Source organism: Spinacia oleracea, chromosome 4 (assembly GCF_020520425.1).
Source record: "Spinacia oleracea cultivar Varoflay chromosome 4, BTI_SOV_V1, whole genome shotgun sequence".
Classification (NCBI taxonomy): domain Eukaryota; kingdom Viridiplantae; phylum Streptophyta; class Magnoliopsida; order Caryophyllales; family Amaranthaceae; genus Spinacia; species Spinacia oleracea.
In genome coordinates, this window is record NC_079490.1 from 150,386,994 (window position 1) to 150,408,531 (window position 21,538).

At 37.6% G+C, this 21,538-nt stretch overlaps 2 protein-coding genes across 3 annotated transcripts; both read right to left on the bottom strand.

Annotated features, from left to right (window-relative positions):
• Positions 1–533: 533 nt before the first annotated feature.
• Positions 534–6,137, bottom strand: LOC130459947 (uncharacterized). Of its 2 annotated transcripts, XM_056827593.1 has the most exons (12): positions 5,530–6,137; positions 4,052–4,132; positions 2,893–3,963; positions 2,682–2,819; positions 2,497–2,604; positions 2,046–2,412; positions 1,785–1,957; positions 1,610–1,702; positions 1,338–1,490; positions 1,163–1,269; positions 996–1,068; positions 534–891 (listed from the first exon to the last, which is right to left on the bottom strand). In XM_056827593.1, exons 6-12 carry the CDS (start codon positions 2,053–2,055, stop codon positions 769–771), a joined length of 732 nt encoding a protein of 243 aa, XP_056683571.1. In that variant the 5' UTR covers positions 2,056–2,412; positions 2,497–2,604; positions 2,682–2,819; positions 2,893–3,963; positions 4,052–4,132; positions 5,530–6,137; the 3' UTR covers positions 534–768. The 2 variants fall into 2 exon arrangements, with proteins under 2 accessions (XP_056683571.1, XP_056683570.1); XM_056827592.1 differs by having other exon boundaries at positions 1,785–2,412.
• Positions 6,138–6,866: 729 nt separating this feature from the next.
• Positions 6,867–13,713, bottom strand: LOC110802813 (probable hexosyltransferase MUCI70). Its single transcript, XM_022008275.2, has 11 exons — positions 13,432–13,713; positions 13,228–13,288; positions 12,681–13,121; positions 12,202–12,465; positions 11,588–11,798; positions 11,320–11,429; positions 11,025–11,224; positions 9,843–9,946; positions 8,279–8,466; positions 7,910–8,109; positions 6,867–7,378 (listed from the first exon to the last, which is right to left on the bottom strand). The coding sequence occupies exons 3-11, from the start codon at positions 12,943–12,945 to the stop codon at positions 7,172–7,174; spliced, it is 1,749 nt and encodes a 582-aa protein (XP_021863967.1). The 5' UTR covers positions 12,946–13,121; positions 13,228–13,288; positions 13,432–13,713; the 3' UTR covers positions 6,867–7,171.
• Positions 13,714–21,538: the final 7,825 nt, after the last annotated feature.

Genomic DNA, 21,538 nt, shown 5'->3' on the forward strand with positions numbered 1-21,538 from the left:
ATTTATATTACGTTAAGTATTACTTAGGGTTTACGGCATTTAATTTGTGATTATTTATTCGGAAAATTTGGTAATATTAATCCCACCTTTGGCCGATTTTCTTTTATTAATCCCACCTACGACATATTTTTTAATAATCCCACTTTTACTACCCGACGACTTTTATTGGGCTTAAGTGGCCGGTAATCGGTGAAAAAGTCAACGAGATGGTGATGAATTGATGATGATGACTGTATATATCGAGAGAGAGTACTGCCATGTAGAGAAATAATGCCGCTTACAACAGTTTTATGACATGTTGGGCCCAATAAAAGTTGTTGGGTAATAAATGTGGGATTATTAAAAAATATGTCGTAGGTGGGCTTAATAAAAGAAAATCGGTCAAAGGTTGGATTAATATTACCAAATTTTCCTTATTAATTTCGTTTCACAATTATTAATATCATCTTCATTTCAATTTTACTGTAAGACCTTTAATAAATTTGAACCATGAATGTAAGGAATATTACTTACTATGGAACTTTAGCCATAATCCGTGCTTGTCATAAACATTGTTAGGAAATACAAGTCATACAAGTCAAAATACAAGTCACAACTACCCAGGGTTTACTTAGGGTTACTAGGGTTTACTTAGGGTTACTAGGGTTTACAACTGTTACAAAATACAAGTAACAACTACCCAAACTAAAAATTTAACTGGCATGATATTCAATTGTTTTACATGCATAAACACAAATTGTTTTAAGTTACCAACAAACTAGAACATCACTATGTAACTCTCCTTCGCTTCTTTGTTTTTGGGAGCAGCTGCTCAAAGGTGCTCTTGATTTCATTGAGGTCTGACTGGGCATCTTCAAGTAGCAAGTTCGTCCTTGCATTTATAATCCTGGACTGTATCAGAATGAACAAGGAAAACAACGTTAACAAACAAGGATAAATCCTTACCACTGTCATACATAGACAGAAATCCAAAAGCTTAATTACAGCTTACTCACCACTCCGAACCTGCTAACAAATCGGCTAGCACATGTCTTAATACCCCACAGCATCACCACGCTGCATGACGAGCTGTAGAGCACATACACACAACTTATCACACACAATTAATCACAACAAACATTTGACAAAGGTGTTACTGAGTTTTATAGTAAAGCAGACTTACTTGTCTCTAGGTTCAAGCACCTCAACAGTGTGCTTTTCCCATTTAGACATCTGCCCTACCTGCCAACGGGCATCACTTAACTGCACAAGCACCTCAACTGCATGGAACTGTGATAAAAAGTTGACTTATTCATTTTGGGCAATGTACAAACACCACTTATTGGAACAAGACTTACCAGGTTTGATATAATGTCAGCGTGCTGTGAGTATGGGTCATTGTACAATGAGTCAATTATCCATATGGCCTTCGCTTTAAAGTCGAAAGCAATGCACCACCAATGACTTTCTCCAGGATTATCCTGGGGCGCTTCTAACACGGGAACGAACAACTGAAAAGACCACCCATAAGGCCATAGTCAACTAATATCCCATAGTTAACCCTATTTACTACAATATCCCTAAACTAAACCAAAAACCTCGTACACAGAAGTACATGACCTTTACTCACCTTGCCAATGTCAGACAATGGGTGGTTCAGCAAACCCTTGCCATACTTCCAACCGTTTTCCGCATGGTCATTCTTCTTTAACATAATCCTCAGCTGAATGAATTATTGCAGCAAAAGTAATCAGTCACAAACACAATCCATTTGCAATCACAATTCATCATAATAGAAAACATACTGCATAGCTGGGGTCAAGCATGATGCGCTTGCTTCTTCCGGAAAATTCAGTTTCCCATGTCTTCGTATACATGACAGAAGCCATTCGGACATACCCATCACTAACACGCGATTTCGGCCCCACAACCCCATAGCAATCCCTCTGATTTGCATCCATTCCATCACATGCAATAACTACCCGGCCAGGACTATAAACAAACACAAATATACAAGCCACTCGAAAACACTCCAAACACAAACATACAATAATTAGCATACTTACCGAGAATCATCTTTCCACGCTCTGACAAAAAGCAACACCCGTCTGTCCATTTGCTTTAGTACATGGCACTTCGGGGATAAAGTCATCTAATACGCGTGGTTTCAAGATGCGCTTATGTCCACTATCAATAACAACCTCATTGTTTACGTCTTCATCACTATCATGGTCATCTTCATCTACATCCGGTTGACTCACTCCTTGCTTTACTAATGGATCCACTTGTTTTAGACATGCCCCGCTCTATTTGATCCACAAATTCATCAGTTTTCCAGCTGCTCGCCCGTTTTCCACTCCGTTCTTGATGCATCGCTGCCTGAATAGCCTCCTTTATTGTCCTATCTAATGATGGGGCCAATAACTCCAAAACCTACATACAGGGTTTTAAACATTAAGCACACAGCCACAAATATGAAACCATACTAACTAACGATGACTAATGATGAGTTAATACCTGTTTTGCAACCACGCCTACATCTATTTGCGAAGTTCCTTGGAAGCCATGTCCGCCAAAGTCCCTTGGAAGCTTGGGATGTGGCTCCCCATAGGCTACGTCTATAGACTGCAAAGAAAGATCAATAATATCAGTGTTACCTCCATAATTACAATTCAAAGGCAAAATTAGGTTACACTTCTCACCGATAGTCCACCATAGTCATCTGTTTCTAGTTTGTCGTCTTCCAAAGCAAGCTTAACAGCATCTTGGGTCCAAACCTTTATCCTGGGATACACACCCCAACTCACAGGAGGCCGGTTCAGATGATCCAAGTAAAAAAACTGTAAAGTAGATAAACATTCACAACATGATAAATTTAGCAATTACTAGTGGTATGAAACAAATATTACTTACCATCAAGAATAACAAACAGCCCCCACATCCAGCAACAAATCCGTTTCTGTCAAACTTATTTTAGAATTTTCTTGCCGCATCAAGCGTCCAGTCCAGTACGAAAGAACACCAATTATAGTCCTTTGCTTCATCCGCCACAGTCAAGCACGGTAGCAATGGTCCTGACAATTGTTGTGCATTAGTTGTTGTGCACAGTATTTCTGCTAACGCAATTATTAAGAACGCAATCCTGAACTCCCTCTTTTCTTTATCAGTTACTAGCGCATATAAGTTCCCCCTTTCATCAAAATCTAACAGAGATGACTCTGCTGTAGCCACCGAAATGGTCTCTTTGTCCTCATACAAGGCCCCAATCCGCTCCAACTCCATTGCATTATCTTTCAGCCATATCGGCAATGGCTTGGGACCCATTGGAAGCCCAAGGACACAGCTGATCTGGTTTGGACCCAGAGTATACCCGGTACCATCGCCACAATACAGGACACCGTCAATAAATCTAGTCATCAACCAGTAGCAAAACTGTCGCGCTAAGTAGGTCAATTTTAAATCCAACAGTCCCCCAAACCCCATGCCTTTTACTACCTCTCTCCTAGATTCATCAAATGAAGCTAACAAGATGGAAAATGCTTCAACTCGACATATCACATTTGGTTGCTGCTATAAAATAAAACCAAACGTATCAGATCAACAAATGCTTGTCAATTAACAAGCTTACATACATACAAGGACCATTACCTTCCTAGTATTAAAAAACTGCATCTTAACGACAACACCACGAGCTTTAACCTTCTCTCCAGCACTAAGGATCTCACTCTCCACCTTCTGCCTCTTGCGCACGCACTCATTTCCTCCCTTTCTGTGCCTTTTACTCTTCCCTCTCACCCTTTTAAGCAATAGCTTGAGATCTTGTTCAAGTGATGAACTGTCATTGTCTTCATCAGATGAGTAGATGTGTGAATCCTCCTCCGAATTGTCGCTTACCTCATCAGCCTTTTGTTTCTTCTTCCTCATATCAACTTTCAATTTAGGCTTCTCCCCCTCAGTTGCGCCTAGTACAGACCTCACAGAACTCTGAAATCACAACACAGCCACTGTAAGCACTTCTAATAGCAAAATTCTAGTCAATTGTTTTAGAAGTCAAATCAATTGTGAACCTCACCCCCCACTTTTTCCTGCTTCCCACCTCCGCTGGGAGATTCAACGACCTCTTCATACTGGACCTCATCCCAAGATAGAAACCCTAGACAAACATGCAAACATGCAAATTACTTCACTAATCCATAATTCAATTGGGAAGTTACTTTAAATTCCCACGATTCCCATGATATCTTTAAATTCCTCGAATTTAATTTAGGGTTCGTATCAGAATTTAATTTAGGGTTCATATCAGAAATCGGATTTTAGGGTTTTCGATTGTAAACTTACAATTCAATTAAATCAAACATCAACATCAACATCATTCATTAATTTAGATGAATTGCAAGAAGGAGAGCGAAGTAGTAATGAAATTGGAACTACTAAAATTGAAATCAGCATAGAAGTAGACATCATTAAGCAAATTGGAACTACCAAAATTGAAATCAGCATAGAAGTAGACATCATTAAGCAAATTACATACCTTTGTTGATGAATTGTGAATTGCAGGACGACGAAGGAACGAAGAACAATGAGAGAGAAAGAGGATAACGAAAGAGAGAGAAGTAGATCCAAAATAATGAAATAGGAGAGAGAAGGAATCAGAGATATTTAAAAATGTCGAAAATTTGAATTTCAAAATAAAACGGGATAACGGGGTCAAACCCAGCACCGAAGTCAACCCCCGTTTCATTTTCTACCAACCAATTTGAAGTTACCATAATGCCCTTACTATCCCGTGCGAAATGACGACGACGCCCCCGCTATATATTTTTTCGCCAATAGCCGCTCTTTACCAGCCCCGACTCAGTTTTCTTTGTTGACTTGAGTAATGCTCCAAATTACTAATTTACAATTATTATTTTTTGAAAGTGTGCAGTGATAATGTAACATCTCATATTAATTAGTTGTTTAAACTCTAAGGTTGCAAATTCAAATCCATTTTTGATTTAGATATATGAATTTGTTGATGATACAAAAAACCTAGAGCTCGGAAATCGAGAAATAGTCCGCCGTAAGCTTGACAGTAACCATAGCAGAATAGGCAGTGAAAATGCCATCGTCAGATACAGTAACAATTACAGGCACCCAAGTGTTGAGATTGCAAAACTATATAGTGAAGTATTATGGAGCTGATTAGGGTATCTAACTCATCCATTGATGAAAGATAATATGAGCTTGATCGGTTTTTGTAAAGAGAAAAAGGAATGAGGATGAGTACAGATTCACGCCCCTAGCTTATACACTTTGGTAGTGCTGATCCTGGCCTAGAATATCTGGTACAGCTAGTCAGCTAATGATTACCACTACAAACAGTTGATCAGAAAACAAGTGCATGAATAACTAGATAGAAAACAACAATGTTAAGCAGCAGAAGTTTAAGCAGCACAGTTGCATCAAAAACTTTTTAATGGCACTACTGACTACCCAATAGACTTCCGCTTGACAAGGGGTTGGAGCAGCGTCCATAAGAAGGTCGTTAACTGAGAGAAGACGACGAACCTCGATGTGGTTGCACGATACCTCTAGCTTAGAACTCGAGAAAAGACCCCACTTGTAGTCCGCCGTAAGCTTGACAGTAAGGTTAAGTCGGCCGTGCTTGAGGTCTGAAACCATAGCAGAATAGGCAGTCAAGTAGCCATCATCAGAAACGATGACAGGCATCCAGGTATTGAGAATAGCAGTAGATTCACCGCAGGTAGGCAGCTGGCATGGGACAAACGAGCGGATAAGGGAAGAAGAAACAAGGAACTGTTGGTTATTGTGCAAGTAAAACGCCGAGATATTCAAGGCAACTTGGATTACCAATACAGAAGGTGATGTTCAAGGCAACTGTGTTGTTGAATGCAGTGTTTATGTTGATGGACTGGACTTGGAATTCAGGGGGGTTTAGGGAGGTGATGGATATGGATACCACAAGGACAATCAATGGTAAACTTGCCATTACACAAATCACAATCACAAAATGCTATCAAGGACCGGAGACGCCTCATATCCATTGATGTAAGATAGTATGAGCTTGAGCTTTTAATTTGGAGAGAGAAAAATGAGCTTGAGGTTTTAATTTGGATAGAGAGAGAGAGAGAGAAAAACGAATATGGATGAGTACAGATTCACCCCACCCACCCCCCTTACATATAGGCGCACACACCTTGGTGTTGGTGTTGGTTTTGGTGCTGGTGCTGATCCCTAGAAATATATCTGGTACTCTGACACCTAATCATTACCACTACAAAAGGACAAAAAACAGTACGGGAAATCATGAGATAATTACAAGTGTATATACGCTAAAACCAACAGAATCAAATGCAGTCACTTGTGGGCTCGGACCCTAGGATAAGACAAATTCATGGCCTAAGCTAAGACCCAATAAAAATATTTACATTTTTTTCCTTTTTCTTCATTTATTTATTTCAATAATCTTTATGCAAAACATTCAATATATTTGACCTAATCTAATTTGACACGAAAGAAAAGCTGAATTTCAAACCAAGTCTGGAATAATATACAGTCTTATACTGCAAATGCCATAATGAAACAACTAACAGAACCAATAGAAGATTGGAAATGCCTTCCATGTCTCAACTCGCTACTTATCGACAAGGCACTTTAACGATAGCAATACTCGGTGCTCAAAGGGTGACGAAGGCTTCGGGGTTGGGGGTTGGGAAGGGGGTCACACTGACAGAAGAAGAGAACACTCACTTTTAGTATCATTTTGACATTGAAGCAATAAGCGATGTGCTCTGTATCCCCTAAATAAATTTCAGCCAAGCAAAAGGTAGTCACAGTTCCAAAACCCATCATTGTCGGGAAAAAAAAAAAGCAAAAAAACCATAACGTGTGTGAGATAATTTCATTAAAAGCCTAGAAGGTATTTACAAGATTTGGAAAGAAAAACAAAAATGTATTCAATATTGACAATATCCAAGAAACAAAAACGGTTATTCTTTTGGACATTTTCTTCACTTCCTAACTGTCCTACAAGAAGTATGTCTAGTCTTCTATCTATATTCTTGATTGTTGATGAATCTTGCTGTAATGGGTTATATGGAGATCGAAGTGGGCCGAAAATAAATAAATAAATAAATAAATAAAAAGGAAAGCAAGAGAAAGAGAAAGATTGGTAAAACAGGAGAAGCCCTTAGGAAAAATTGCTGGTCCTGCTACCTGCAACAACTTTGCGGTGACGCCTTGAACCAGACTTTCTATCTCTTCCACGCTTGGAAGGAACTTTCCTCCCCACTTCTTTACGTATTATTGGTGACGTTCGAATAGATGGTTGTCGACGTACTACGAATCTACGAGGTTGCGGAGGGGGCATGTTCTCCAACACTCCTCTATGGTATGCCTGTAAATTTATCAATTTGTAAGATTCAGGGGGAAACACTTCATCTTTGAAATTCTTCAAAAACAAACTCAAACTCTAGCAGATTAACAAATTTCAGAAGAGCACAATATCATACATATTGATGGTTCAAAAGGTCTTGCACGCACAAGGATAACTTTTACCTAGTTTTTTTGTTATTTTTAATATGTTTTGATTAACTTTTATATTATATAAAAAATAAATATTTTAAAGGATTAAATTATTAATTTTATACATTATTACTTTATTAGTAAATATCACTAAAAAAAATAGATAACTTTTATCTATATAAGGGTAACTTTTAAGCATTTTGAATTAACTTTTACTCCGGTGTACAATAAATATTGTACACCACTTGTAAATAAGAATTTGTGTTGACGGTTTACCTTTAAGTGTTTTTTTAATGGTATGCAACTATAACAAAACATGTTAACTTAGGCCAAGGCTTCTTACATTTATCACAAGGAGAATACAGTCAATACACACGAGATCTTATGTTATGATGGTAATTACCTGTATGACAAAGTTCCGTCTTTCACAATCGAGAAACATGTTAATACTCCAGCTAACTTTCGACATAATTTTGTCACGAACAGTGGAAAAGCTTAGCTGATCTCTTGAAGTAAAACGTTCAATTTCATTGAACCACAGGCAAGTAAACAAGTTTGTAATTGGAATGTGCTCTCTAACGATCACGCAACCCTCAGGAACGTCTGCAGAAAATAAATCACTAATGTAATTTATTGCTTTCTCCAAAAAAATTAGTGACATGGAGAAATAAATAAATGAACAATTTATCAACTACGACCAATAGTTACAAAAGCAAATCACTGGGTTCTCCAGACCGGAAAAAGAAGACGAAAACAAGATGGATATACGCACCACTAGTAATTGGGAGCTTTGCCTCAGAATATGGAGTCAAACCCTCATTGCGATAAAAATCTATCTGCTCATCAATAGAGGCATTGTCATACTTCCCACCAGCTTTATTTGCCTCAGCTTCTACAAACACATCAAATCTTGAATAGTGCCTTGAAATGGCAAAGGTTGCATTCTCACGCCATAAAAACCTGATAAAATCAAGAGATAGTAAGGTAGGCAAAGTAGTACACTTGCACACATTCTATACTCGTGCATCCAGTTACTTATGCGTTCTTTGGTGAGATAATTACAAGTGCATAAAAACAAACTGTAGATGAGAAAGTCTGCAGATTTTAGTGTAGCAGATGAGCAAAATCCTGTTTGGATCCATAGATGAAATCATACCAAGGATGACAAAACAAAGTCCCCCAGCCTTCTCATATTTTAAATGAATATTTGTGACATGTCACAAGAAGATTTGGCTGATTGGGAGTTTAACCATATTGAGCTCATCTAGAGATCTGTGAGTCTGATAGACAAGGGAAATACCAATCAGGTCTTTGAAATGGAGGGAAGAGCTCAAATTGTTGTTATTATTCTGGAGAACCTCATTAACCATGTATCAATCTTCCATGCACTCAGTTACTATGATATGTATTTAGAAATTAGAAAACCAGCTTTCTTCAGGTAATAAACATTATGCTTCCAATTAAATAAGCTGACAGAAATGCAATACTATCAAGTAGGAGGAACTGTTTACGTCAATAAGATGACATTGAGTTGTTTGCCTAACCAGGTCACTTGTCTAAATTAATCTACCATTGAGGTGAACATGCACAAAAATATGAAACCATTCTAACTACAAAATCCAAATAAATTCTTTCTACAGTTGAACTAGAGACAAAACAAGCAGACTTCAGATGCTTGTTTCTGCTTTCCATTTTGTAAATGGAAAGATCTCAAGAAGTCATGGAGGTGGTATCTGCCTATCTGGAACATATTCCAACAATGAGAGGGTTAAATTATATAGTCAAGCTATTTTGCTATACCAGTTGACTCTCCCCGGAAAAGATGTTTTATCAACGATGATAAATCATGGTCAACATGGAGTCATGGTATGGGGAACCAAGCAGAATCAAAGGCATAAGTAGAACAGAAGTCGAAATTTGTAATAGATTTAGATACGCTTTCTGTCAAAGTAATTATTTTTTAAAGTGTTGTTTGATATGATATCAATAATTATCTTCCTTTCTAAAATATAAAAGTAAGTAACTAGAAAGTCCACGTAGAAGAGTGACACCTAATCCACCAGCCAATCAATTGGAAACAGTTTATTTCAGTTATTCGAGTTGTAGGAGTTTGACATAATTAAAGGGGTTCAGCAACAACATGGCAGTCACATATGATGCTATCAATACTTTCATTATCTCATCCCCTTAATTCACAGTCAATCAATCTAACACTTTGCATCAATATTTAGCATCAGCAACAGAACGTATTACCAAAAACCATCAGTATACAAGTCAATGTCATCATTCCGAAATTAAAGTGATCACCACAAGTCTTAGATTGCACATACAATTACCTTTCAAGAACTTGATAAGGGTCCCGTACGAGCTTAAGTTTTCCATCAATCCAAATAGAATATCGGACATTGGGAAAAATTCTGTGCAATAGAAGCTTGGGGATCTGTTAAAGAAATATTCATAATCAGCCAGATTATAAAAATAATATAAAAGTCAATAACATGTACTGCTGACCCTGCTACGTAAATTCTGCCGAATGAATAAGAAAGGAAGAAGGACATCAATAGCTTCACACGAAGGCATTGAAAAAACAGACTCAGAGTTTATCTGAAGCAAGCTGTTTCCATTTCTAATTGACTCAGTGATCAAGATAGTTCTTTCTTCTTTTGTGGAGAAATTATGACTGCAGAAAAGTGCAAACTTTGAACCTATTATGAAATCATACTGAAAAGAAGAAAACCACCCAGAACCACATCTCTGCAAGCTTTTTATGAAATCAAATGTTTGGATGAGAAGTCAACTGAATCCTTCTAATATGGCATTAGCTTCACTACAAAGATCATGTAAAAACATTGGTATTTAAAATGGATAAGCATAAGATGATAAGAGAATATCAACAGGTTAGCTCTTTAATTATAAGACCTCATTCAGTTATCTCTCTCTATCAAGCTCCCATTTTCCTGAATATCTGATTGCTAAAGAAACCATAGAAAAAGAAATCATCACGTGTTCTCTCTTTGTTTCTATTTACTTTCTTAATTTGGGTTGAAAGAAATGTGATAGAGAGCACTCATACATGATGCAGAAAGAAGAACTAACCAGAAAGGAAAACTGAATTTTAATAAGCTTGGAGAGTGACTCTTCTAACGAGAATCCAAAGAGTCTCGGACAAGATGTCAAGTTCCATAAAACTGTCTATCAGATTTCACTTGTTTGTTTCAGATCATATATGAAATTGGTCAATAAAACAACAGGAATGGGATCTTTGAGTAAAAACTTAAAAGAGCCAATGCACCAAGAGGACAGTATTTTAGTTTTAACTGGACATACCTCCAGGAAAGTCAGACGTTCTAGGGTCAGAATCCTAAAATTGACATGCTGAGAAATAACTAGTCGGGTCACTATAGTTAAACAAGTATTATGTACACATGGCTTAAAAATTGACATCACTCCAAAATCTATCATCGTATGTGTTTTACTAGATTGACATGTATGTAAAACCCCGATTTAACATGTTCTACCTTTCCATTGCGCCTTGCATCAGCGTAAGGAACATTGCGGACAACAATGATTCTCCACAGGCCCACCATCTTGCTGCTATTTAAAACACTCTTATTTTTCATGTAATTTTCTGTTTCCTCATCAATAAACATATAGAATGGAACATGCTTCTTTGCAATATTGCTAATATTAACTGGTTCTTGTATAACATCATAGTTTCCTGCAGAAAATAAGAAAAAAATATCAAAGGAAAAGTCAGAATAATAACAGCCAGTTTTAACAAATTGCACTGATGTTAATATGCACTCAGAGTACCAAATATTGCAGATGCAACTATGACATCATGATACTTGTCCAACTCAAGAAGATCGTCTTCGTCAATATCAAATCCACCTCCACGGCCAGGCCGACTACCATTAACAAACCTGGAAAAGAACGTATCATCATCAAAAGCTAGCTAAACGGTCATCTAATCTGCATTATTTTACGACATTACACTTTAAGCAACACCTAAACAACATCACCGATTTTCTGTATGATAGACCTTGTGTTCTTTAAATAATTTGTAATGGAGAGCACTTACCCACAGTGTACCGTCATTGACTCTTCTATATCAAAAGAATCAGTTCTCTGCTTCAAAGAAGGATATCCGCCAAAGTCAGAACCTCCATGAGTCTCAGTTTTAGTAGAGTTCTCCTCATGCACATAAGTCAAATTTTGAACTGGAGACGCTGATGGTACACTCGGCATACTTGCTTCAGCATGCTCGTTTGATAGATAGCATACTGGACAAGCTAGTGCAGCAAAGAAACAAGATAAGTAACATTAACCATACTGTGAAGTGTATGAATAATCATGGACTAACATCCAAAAGTGAAAAGAGATTCAAGGTGACTATTGGGAATTATGATGAGAAGAATGCTTTCAGTACACATAATCAAATTCCAACTAATATATTTTCAAAGATTTCCAATTGGATTCAAATTCCTTCAATCTTCAAATTAGGCAAATAGATATGTTTTGCTTTTTCCAATCTGAAAACAATGGCTTTTATCCAGCAACGGAGATAATTTCATAGATTGATGTTGGAAACAATCATACATTTGGATTATATAGATCATCAGTTCATCACTATATGGACCAGAGAGCTTCGATCAATATTATGTAGCTAGTATGCAACAGATTCATAAACCTTACGTCTTGGTCCAAACCGTTTTGTGCTCCGTGGAGGAGGAGGGGGAATGGTAAAGTTTTTGCATGGATGAACCCCATAAGCTACGAGAAATGCAAGAGATTCTCCATTGTTCTCCTTCCCGTTAGTCTGTGCTATAGAACTAACTCTGTCCGTGGTAAAATCCTTTGAAGTAGGAATTGAAGATAGGGAATTAATAACATTTATTCCACGAGTCTTTGAATCTTGAAGAGCTTCAAGGATAGCTCTATTGTAACTACCTGTCGTTTCTACACAGAGAAAGCAACAATGAACATCAGGTTACTGACAGCAACAGGGAAAACCAACGTCAAATACACACAAAGATGTTGTAGTCAACTTGGTTGCATTAGATAAAATATCTTGGCATGTGCTAGTTTTACCAGATTGCACAATAGAATAGAATCATTAGATAGCAAGATTGCACCGAAGAACATTTAGGGTTAATAAGAAGAGCTAAACAAACCTTTGCTAACTGTAAAGAAACCTGAAGCAAAAATCAGCAGCGCAAAGACAACCAGTATCACCATTCCAACTTTTCCCCGACACAAGTATCTGCAAATAAATGGAAAGCACCTTTCCCTTTCCTTTTCCCTGTAACTTGAAAGTAGCACTTTCGATGACTTCCGTGGGAAGACATAGGATGTATGACTCTGCAAAACACCATTTGATTGTTGTAGTTGCAGCGATCCATAACTTCCGGTACGTAATCCCAATGACTTCAGGGTCATTGTATCTCCACACCCACAAATTCGCCTCTCATTGCCTTAATCCCCAGTACCCCTCCTCACGTCAATGAAAAACACAAATTTCCTTCCGAAAAAATGATATGCCTTCAAGTTCTCGAAAATTCAGCAACTTATTCACTCGTAAAATTGACCCCCAAAAAACAATGCAATTCAGTAATCTGAACCAAAGACAATCAACCAACAACATCTCAAAATCTCGCATTTTACACAACTCAATCCGTTAATCGATAAAACAATTCAACAGAAGATGTACGATAAACTAACCAGATTCTCAACCAATGTACGAGTCAACAATGTGATTACATCCGCAATTAAATTCAGCAATCTGAATCATAACCAATCAATAGATTTCAGTAATTCCCGCATAAAATTCATACAAATGCATCATACATTTCGAAAAAACTTCACATAGAAAAAAAAATGGCAGTAATCAAAACAATCAGACTTTCAGAAATTGGTCAACATTACCTCAGGAAGAAATTAGCAGAACCATGAGCACATCGCTCAATCTCTTCCACTACAAACCGTTAATTCGTTTTCTATAAAACAATTACTAGTAAAGTAGGGTTAGTCGTAGTTTTACATTCAGGAATTCCAAATGAAAATCTAGGGTTCTTGAGGAATGGATCGAAATTCTAGGGTTTTTTTGGCAATATTCTTTTGGGGGAAAATGAAAAAATGATGAGGATGGTTAAGAAGGGTTAGTGGACAATTTGGATATGATTAAAACCAAATCCTCAATGGCGTGATATTCTAACAAGTATGTCAGGGAATAATTTCATTTATTAATAAAAACAAATGATGTTTAAATTTTAAAATAAATTAATTAAATCTTTATGATTTGTTATTATTGTACTTCCAAACATGCTTACCATTAATTGCAAGGTTTATATGGTGGGTGCATCCGATACCACCAAGGGCCAAGGCACCAAGCACCGCATAGGGCATGCACAACCTGCGTGCATCGTAATGTTTGAGACCTTTGAGGCTTTGAGTGCTAGCCTTGGGCCCTCGGCCTCGGCCTCGGCCTCAGCCTCATGCGCACAATTTTTATTGAAGTAGCTATGGACCTTAAATTTCACTTTTTTAATCGTTCAAATCTTCTTTTTTTTTTTTTTTTTGGTTCTACTACGAGGAGTTCCCATCGTTTTTGGCAAGGTAATCTCCCGTGGGAGTTTGCATGGGTACCTCGATGGGCAGCATCCCTCCCAGTTGAGATTTTTTTCATTCCCAAGGCTCGAACCCGATACCTTGGTTAAGGAGCAAGAGGCCCTTAACCACTCATGCCAACCTCAATTGGTAAATTTTTATTTTTAATCGTTAAGAATAAATAAGCTCAATTAATTTTCTATGTATTTCCATGTACAACTAGAATGATTACGAAGTATAAGATTTTTAAAAGATAATTACATATGATCTATATATGTTTAGGAAAATTTAATATTAATAATCTCACAATTACTCGTTCTTCTAAAAACAGTCTCGCTTAAACGATCCTTAACGGAAATAATCTTATACGTAGTGAACATGTGAAATGGGTTCTATAAAGAACGAAAGCAACCAAAAAAAAACAAGTGAAATAGGTCAAGTGTGTCATACATACTTGTACTACTTTTTATATGAATACAGAGTACTTGATCTTAATTTCTAAAAACTCCTAACTTATTTATTTATTTGAATCTAAAATTCTGAATCTTATTATCTTTTCTCTCCCGTCAAACCCAGCACCGCCCACAACCATTGGAGACCCAAACACCGCCAACATCCACCACTAAGGACCCAAACACCACCAAGCTCTAGCCCCCATCTCCAACCAGCATCCTGTTCTCTTTCTCCTCCTCCACATTAACCCCTTGCGACTTTGCGAGTTGCGGCCCTCCTAAATTATAACCGCCCCGCACCCAAATTTTTTAATCAAATACTACCGGCCACCACCATTGCTTTCATGACCTGATGTGTTTTGATATTTTCAATTCGGTAAGATTACTGTAATTTTGTTTTTAAAGAAAAATAAATTAATCAGGTGACTGATTTCTAGACGTTAATTGGAATAATGTTTCATTATCAGTCACCTTATGAATCCTTATCCACTTTAAATTTGTTTTCAGCTTCCTGCCAAACACTTCTAATTATATAAGGTGACTTATATTATTAGCACCTAATCATTTAAGCTAACTAAAAGAGTTTACCAAACAGAACCCAAGTTAACAAAATGAGTCTCCTCTTTTTTTTCAAAGCTTTATTGAAATATAAACTAAATGGCAACAAATTAAAAACAAAGAAAAAAATAGAAACACAATTAGAGCACTAGACGCTTCCTTCGGTTCTCCCTGATCTAGTTCCACCGAAAAAAGCTTCAATACTAAGGCTACATTATTGACTTTGATAGAATATGTTAATATTATGTAAATAATCTTTTTGATTATCTCGTATCTTTTATATTAGGCAAGTGTATACTTAGGTGGAATATTCTAGCCTAGGATTACGTAATTAGTTGCTTTGACTTAGCCTAAGATTACGTTGTTCTCTTTTGTATATAACTAAACAACCAAGCAATGAGAAAGGCACGGAAACAATTCCTCTCTCCCTCTAATTCTTTCATGGTATCAGATTTCTAGGTTTTCCGCTGCCCTAGAACTCCTTCTCTTCTCCTCCTTCCGTCACTCCAATGGCTGACTCCAAGTTTCACCCGGCCCTTGCCGTATCGAATATCAAGCATCACATTCCTATCATTCTTGAGATGGAGACAGACCACTATTCGGCTTGGGTTGAATTATTCAAGCTTCATGCTCGGTCACACCGAGTTCTCGACCACATTGTTCCGTCGGAACAGGGCGCGGCGAAGGCTCTGTCTACGGATGATGAAAAAGAGTTGTGGTCGACTTTGGATGCTGCGGTCCTTCATTGGATTTATGCCACCATCTCTACGGACCTCCTATACACCATCATGGAGCCGGATTCCACGGCACAAGAGGCCTGGGATAGGCTTCGGGAGTTCTTTCAAGATCACAAGAATTCGAGGGCGGTGGCTCTTGAACATGACTTCACGCACGTCAAGATGGTAGATTTCCCTAATGCATCCGCTTATTGTCAACGGCTTAAGACGTTGGCAGACCAGTTGAAAAGTGTGGGTGCCCCGGTGTCTGAAAGCAGGCTCGTTCTTCGCATGGTGGCAGGCTTAACGGAGGCATACAAATACGTGGGTACGCAAATTCGTCACGCGAAACCACTCCCTCCGTTTTCTGAGGCTCGTTCAAGTCTCCTTCTTGAAGAAAAATCATTGAACCAGGGATATGACGATTCTCTGGCAGCCATGGTGGTGGCCGCTAGGGACGCAGACGGGGATGGTGATCACCGCCAGGCTAGGAATGGGGGCAATGGCAACCGCAATAACAACAACAACAACAACAACAGGAACAGAAACCATGGGGGTGGTGGCCGTCGCGGCGGCAACCGCGGCGGTGGTGGTCAGACGCAGCCGGCGGTCCAACAGCAACACCAGCAGCCTCCTATGCCATACTTATCGGGTGGATGGAGATGGGTTCCATATCCGGTGGCTGCTCCATGTCCTTGTTAGGTTATGATACATACGACAATTCATAAATCATGCGGAAAAACCATAAAGCCAGGAAAGCATATTATATTCACATAATCATTTAGCATAGTATTGATGCATACGTGTTGTAGCGTGCCTTCCCTAGCTGCGCCCGAACCGAACAAGAACAAGTCTTTAGGACTCCAAGTGTCGTCCCTCCGTAGATAGTCCACAGTACGTCCGGATCCGCCTCAAGATTGACCAACTAGAATCGCCCTTAAGGTGCTTAGGAATTTCGGTTATTATTATGCAAGAGTGTGGCTGAATTTTCTTTCAAAAACTTACCCTTTGAATACTTCAATCGTTTTTATAAATTATGACCCTAGGCCCTTATTTATAGAGGTTTGGAAAGGGAACTGGAATCCTAGTAGGATACGATTTAATTAAACTTAGAATCCTACAAGGACTCTATTTAATTAAATAATCCTAATAGGAATAGGAATTCAATCATACATCAAATCCTAATAGTTTTAGGAATTATGAATGGACACAAACACACACACGAGCATGACCCGCAAGCATGCAGGTCATGCCCGCGCACAGCCCACACGCCCACGAAGCCCATGCGAGCTACCGCAGCCCACGAGGCTGCCATGGCCTAAGCTGCGCGCTGGGCCTGCCTTGCGGTAGGCCTGCCACAACCTTGGGCTGTGTTGTGGCGCGCCATTGCTTGCTGGGCGATGGCCTGGCTTCGTGCTGGGCCTTCGTCCGGCAGGCCTCGTCCGATGCTTATTCGTACGATACGCTTCCGATAAAATTCCCGGTTTTCGGAATTCATTTCCGATACGAACAATATTTAATATTTCCGATTCCGGAATTGATTTCCGTTTTGAACAAATATTTAATATTTCCGTTTCCGGAATTATTTTCCGATTCCGATAATATTTCCGATTCTGACAATATTTCCGTTTCCGGCAATATTTCCGATTCCGGCAATATTTCCATTTCCGATAATATTTTCCGATACGTACCATGTTTCCGTTTCCGGCAACATCTACGACTTGGATAATATTTATATTTCCGATACGATCCATATTTCCGTTTCCGGCAATATCATCGTTTCCGGAGTATTCATTTCTTGCTTGTGACGATCTCAGCTCCCACTGAAACCAAGATCCGTCGATTCCGAATATCCATAGATAGAGTATTTAATGCCATTAAATACTTGATCCGTTTACGTACTATTTGTGTGACCCTACGGGTTCAGTCAAGAGTAAGCTGTGGATTAATATCATTAATTCCACTTGAACTGAAGCGGCCTCTAGCTAGGCATTCAGCTCACTTGATCTCACTGAATTATTAACTTGTTAATTAATACTGAACCGCACTTATTAGACTTAACATAGAATGCATACTTGGACCAAGGGCATTATTTCCTTCAGTCTCCCACTTGTCCTTAGGGACAAGTGTGCATTTCCTAATTCCTTTGTCACTCGATGCTTGCTCTTGAACATAAGGTAAGAGTTGTCATCCTTATTATGTCCAGAGGTGTTCCTCGGTTTCAGAGTTCAACTGATCAAATAAACAGATAATCATAGCCTATGATTCATCTGAGCACGGCCATGCATTTCACAGTTTCTAGCTCTCCGAGTGGCCTTGTACAACTTTTAAGCATCTCATCCCGATTTATGGGAGGACAATCCCAATCTTGCGATCTTGAGATTAGACTTCGTTTGATAGGTGATTACCTGAGCGTTGCCTTTATAGCCTCCTTTTACGGTGCGACGGTTGGTCAACGTCAAAGTAACCAGTTCTCAAACAAGTAATCTCAAATCACTCAGGTATTGAGGATTTAGTGTCTAATAATTTTAATGAAATTTACTTATGACAGATTTTCATCTCTTACAGTAAAGTTTCATAGGTCTTGTCCGATACTAGTCTTCCCAAAGTAAGTATCTATGCAAATGATTATGACATTGCCATGTCCACATAGTTCAAGAAACAGAACTACTAGTCATCTTGCATTCTAATCGTCTAACGTTTTCTATGCGTCCAATTTTATAGAAAACTCCGACCAGGGACAATTTTCAACTTTTGACATTCAAGTTCACTTGATAGACATTTCTTAGTCACAGGACTGGTCCTGACAGTCTATCTTGAATATTTCGTCAAATTGAAGGGACTCATCATTTAATAATAAACCAAGATTAAATGGAATATGAAAATACATTTCATATATGATAAATGTTCAACCCCATTGTTTTACAACCATGGGCCTCAAACCCATCTTTAAAACAGTTCATGGAATTCAAAGCTATGCTTGATTTCCAGTGCTACAACGTGAGTGTTGCTTCTCACTTGTTGCATAGGTTTAGTTATCACGCTTTGCCAATCTTAACATCCTTTTCATCGAATGTTCTTCGAGATATGATGATAAGAACTTTTGAGTATGTTTATTTTGTGATCTAGTCTTTCTTGCTACATTAGTGGTTCTACGCATTTTGCAATGAAGAACCATTAAGTCAACAGACATGTGATCTTCCCAAGTTCAATGAAGAACTCATATAAACAACTCTATTTTATTGCTTCTTAGGCAATAATTACTTTTACTTCAACTGTATAGGTTGCTAGTGATGCTTTGTTTGGATCTACTTATCCAAGCAGTTCACAGATATGTGGAAGACTCTCCAACTATATCGTAGAACATAGAAATTATTATTTTAATTTCCCACGCAACAACTCATGGTCTTCAATCCATGTTGCCATTTCAAAACACGATGCTCTATAGCTCGTCCTTATCAATGGTTAACTCCAAGGGAATCTTGCTTGATCCTTTGCCAGTGTTTATGCGTGTAGCATTAATATTTAGCATATCTTTATTTCCTTGAATCAAGAACTATTCCTATGTACCTTTTCAAGTACCATAAGTATTCTTGATCTCAATCTAGTTGATCTTCACTTAGATCAATAGAGATTGGTATATGTTCGTCATGCCTAAAGTCATACGATACGTTTTTGGCGATCCTCATATTATATCATACATGATAAATTCTTTTGCAGAATAATTCCCAATTGAATTCTATTCATGTAACTTTAGCTCATTCAATTTCAGTAGATACTGAATCCAGCTAAATTCTTTGACATATAATATAGGTTAAGAATCTCACTTAGATCCTTTGATGTTTAACTTAGTAAATGCTTATACATAGTTCAAACATTCTTTACTTAGATTTATTCATATGGGTCGAATATCTCCAATGGAGTATTTCGTGTTTGATTTAGTAAATGCCATTACTTAATCCAAAACAATATTATAAGATCTTTGTAAATAGATCTTAAAACCCAATATGTACTAAGTTTCGCCATGGTCCATCATTCATGAATAATTTCAAATCTAAGTCATTAGCATTTGAATGTTATTTCACAATAGAGAGATATGTGTGTGATACACATAGGACCAATTAAGTTTTACGTACTCCCACTAAACTTCTTATATATCTATAAGAATCATGTATATTTTATGAAACTAAAATACTTATTAGCTTCACTAAAATACAATTCCAATTCCCAATTGCTTGCTTAAATCTGTACTTAGATTTCCTAAGCTGGCATTCATTTCAAGCATTATTTGGATCCACAAATCCTATGACATGCCATGTACATAGTTTTCTTCCAACATTTGATTGAGGAATATGTTTTGTCATCCAATTGCCATATGTACCAATATGCAATCATTGCTTGATTTATAGACTTGAGAATTACGATTATGCATGAGGTTTCAACACAATCCATGTCATGAATTTGCTTGTAACCTTTAGCAACTAATCTAGCTTTGTGTGTGAACACAATTTCATGCTTGATGGTTTTTATCCTTAAAACAAACTTGCAACCAATAGGTGTGAAACTATTCTTGCAAATCAACAAAATTTTAATTTTGTCATCAAAACATTGAGTATGTTTTATGGCCTCTAACCATTAAAACATTTGAGTCTATATATGGCCTCTAACCATTTTAGGGAATTTGGGTTTCGTCATAGCTTTCTTACAGGTCACAAACTCATTAATCTATATGATAATAGTTTGACTGCAAGTTGTAGGTTTCTTCACTATCTAATAGAAGAATCTCATAGTTTTAGTGACCTGAACTTCGTGTTTCTTCACTATCTAATAGAAGAATCTCATAGTTTCAGTGACTTGAACTCTATGCCTACTTGGGTATAGAACATCAAACAATAGAATATCAATAGCCACTTGAAAGTCCTTTGAATATTCTGTTCTCCTTGAAGCACTCTTAAAGTCTTCTAAGAGATGTCTATTCTTTAAAGCCACTTCTAAAGTCCTTAAGAATAAGTGTTCAGATTTTCTGAAGAACTTCGAAAAGCCTCCGGAATGTCCGTTTTATGTTTGTTGTTCGCCTCGAAGACTTTCGAGGTCTATTTTCTCCCACTTGTCATTTTGGAAACGAATCTCCAAAAGGACATTATTTCGAGCAAACAAACATTATGTTCTCAAAAATTCGTGGTAGAAACAATACCCTTGTGTCTCATTTGAATAAATCATAATGAAACATATATCTATACTTGGGCCTTAGTTTGTCGAATGACAAACACTAAGCTCCCACTGAGTTTTGCAACTCTCTAGATATATTTTATGAAAAGTTATTCTGAAATTACTTTTCAATAGCTTTGACGAATTTGGTTTAGTTTGGTGGTAGTTGAGCATTTTGTTTTAGAAATTATAGGAAAAGTCTTTATGATTCATCATTAATCGAATCAAGTACTAATTGACTTCGATTATTCCAACTAAGATATGCCATATCTTATGGACCTAGATTGTGAAATTACAACACACAATCATTGATGATCATATTTGGTCTCAAGTAATCATCAACATGATCTAACCTAGATCTTTATGATTTCTTGCCAAGTGGATTTTATACTTCTGAATCTTTGAACTAGCCAAACAGATTCAACTTATATCACATTTGAGTAAATAAACCTATATTCACTCAAATCCATGTGAAATAATAAAGTCATAAAA

Bases quoted from the DNA above. Each gene is read 5' to 3' on its own strand.
- LOC130459947 (XM_056827592.1), bottom strand. From the start codon at position 2,039: ATGCTAATTATTGTATGTTTGTGTTTGGAGTGTTTTCGAGTGGCTTGT. The intron at 1,703-1,784 runs GTATGTTTTCTA...TAATTCATTCAG, and splicing joins TGCTTGACCCCAGCTATGCA to CTGAGGATTATGTTAAAGAA. The intron at 1,491-1,609 runs GTGAGTAAAGGT...TGGTCTTTTCAG, and splicing joins CATTGTCTGACATTGGCAAG to TTGTTCGTTCCCGTGTTAGA.
- LOC110802813 (XM_022008275.2), bottom strand. From the start codon at position 12,945: ATGACCCTGAAGTCATTGGGATTACGTACCGGAAGTTATGGATCGCTG. The intron at 9,947-11,024 runs GTAGAACATGTT...TTTCTTTAACAG, and splicing joins ATGCAAGGCGCAATGGAAAG to ATCCCCAAGCTTCTATTGCA. The intron at 7,379-7,909 runs GTAATTACCATC...ATAAATTTACAG, and splicing joins GACGGAACTTTGTCATACAG to GCATACCATAGAGGAGTGTT.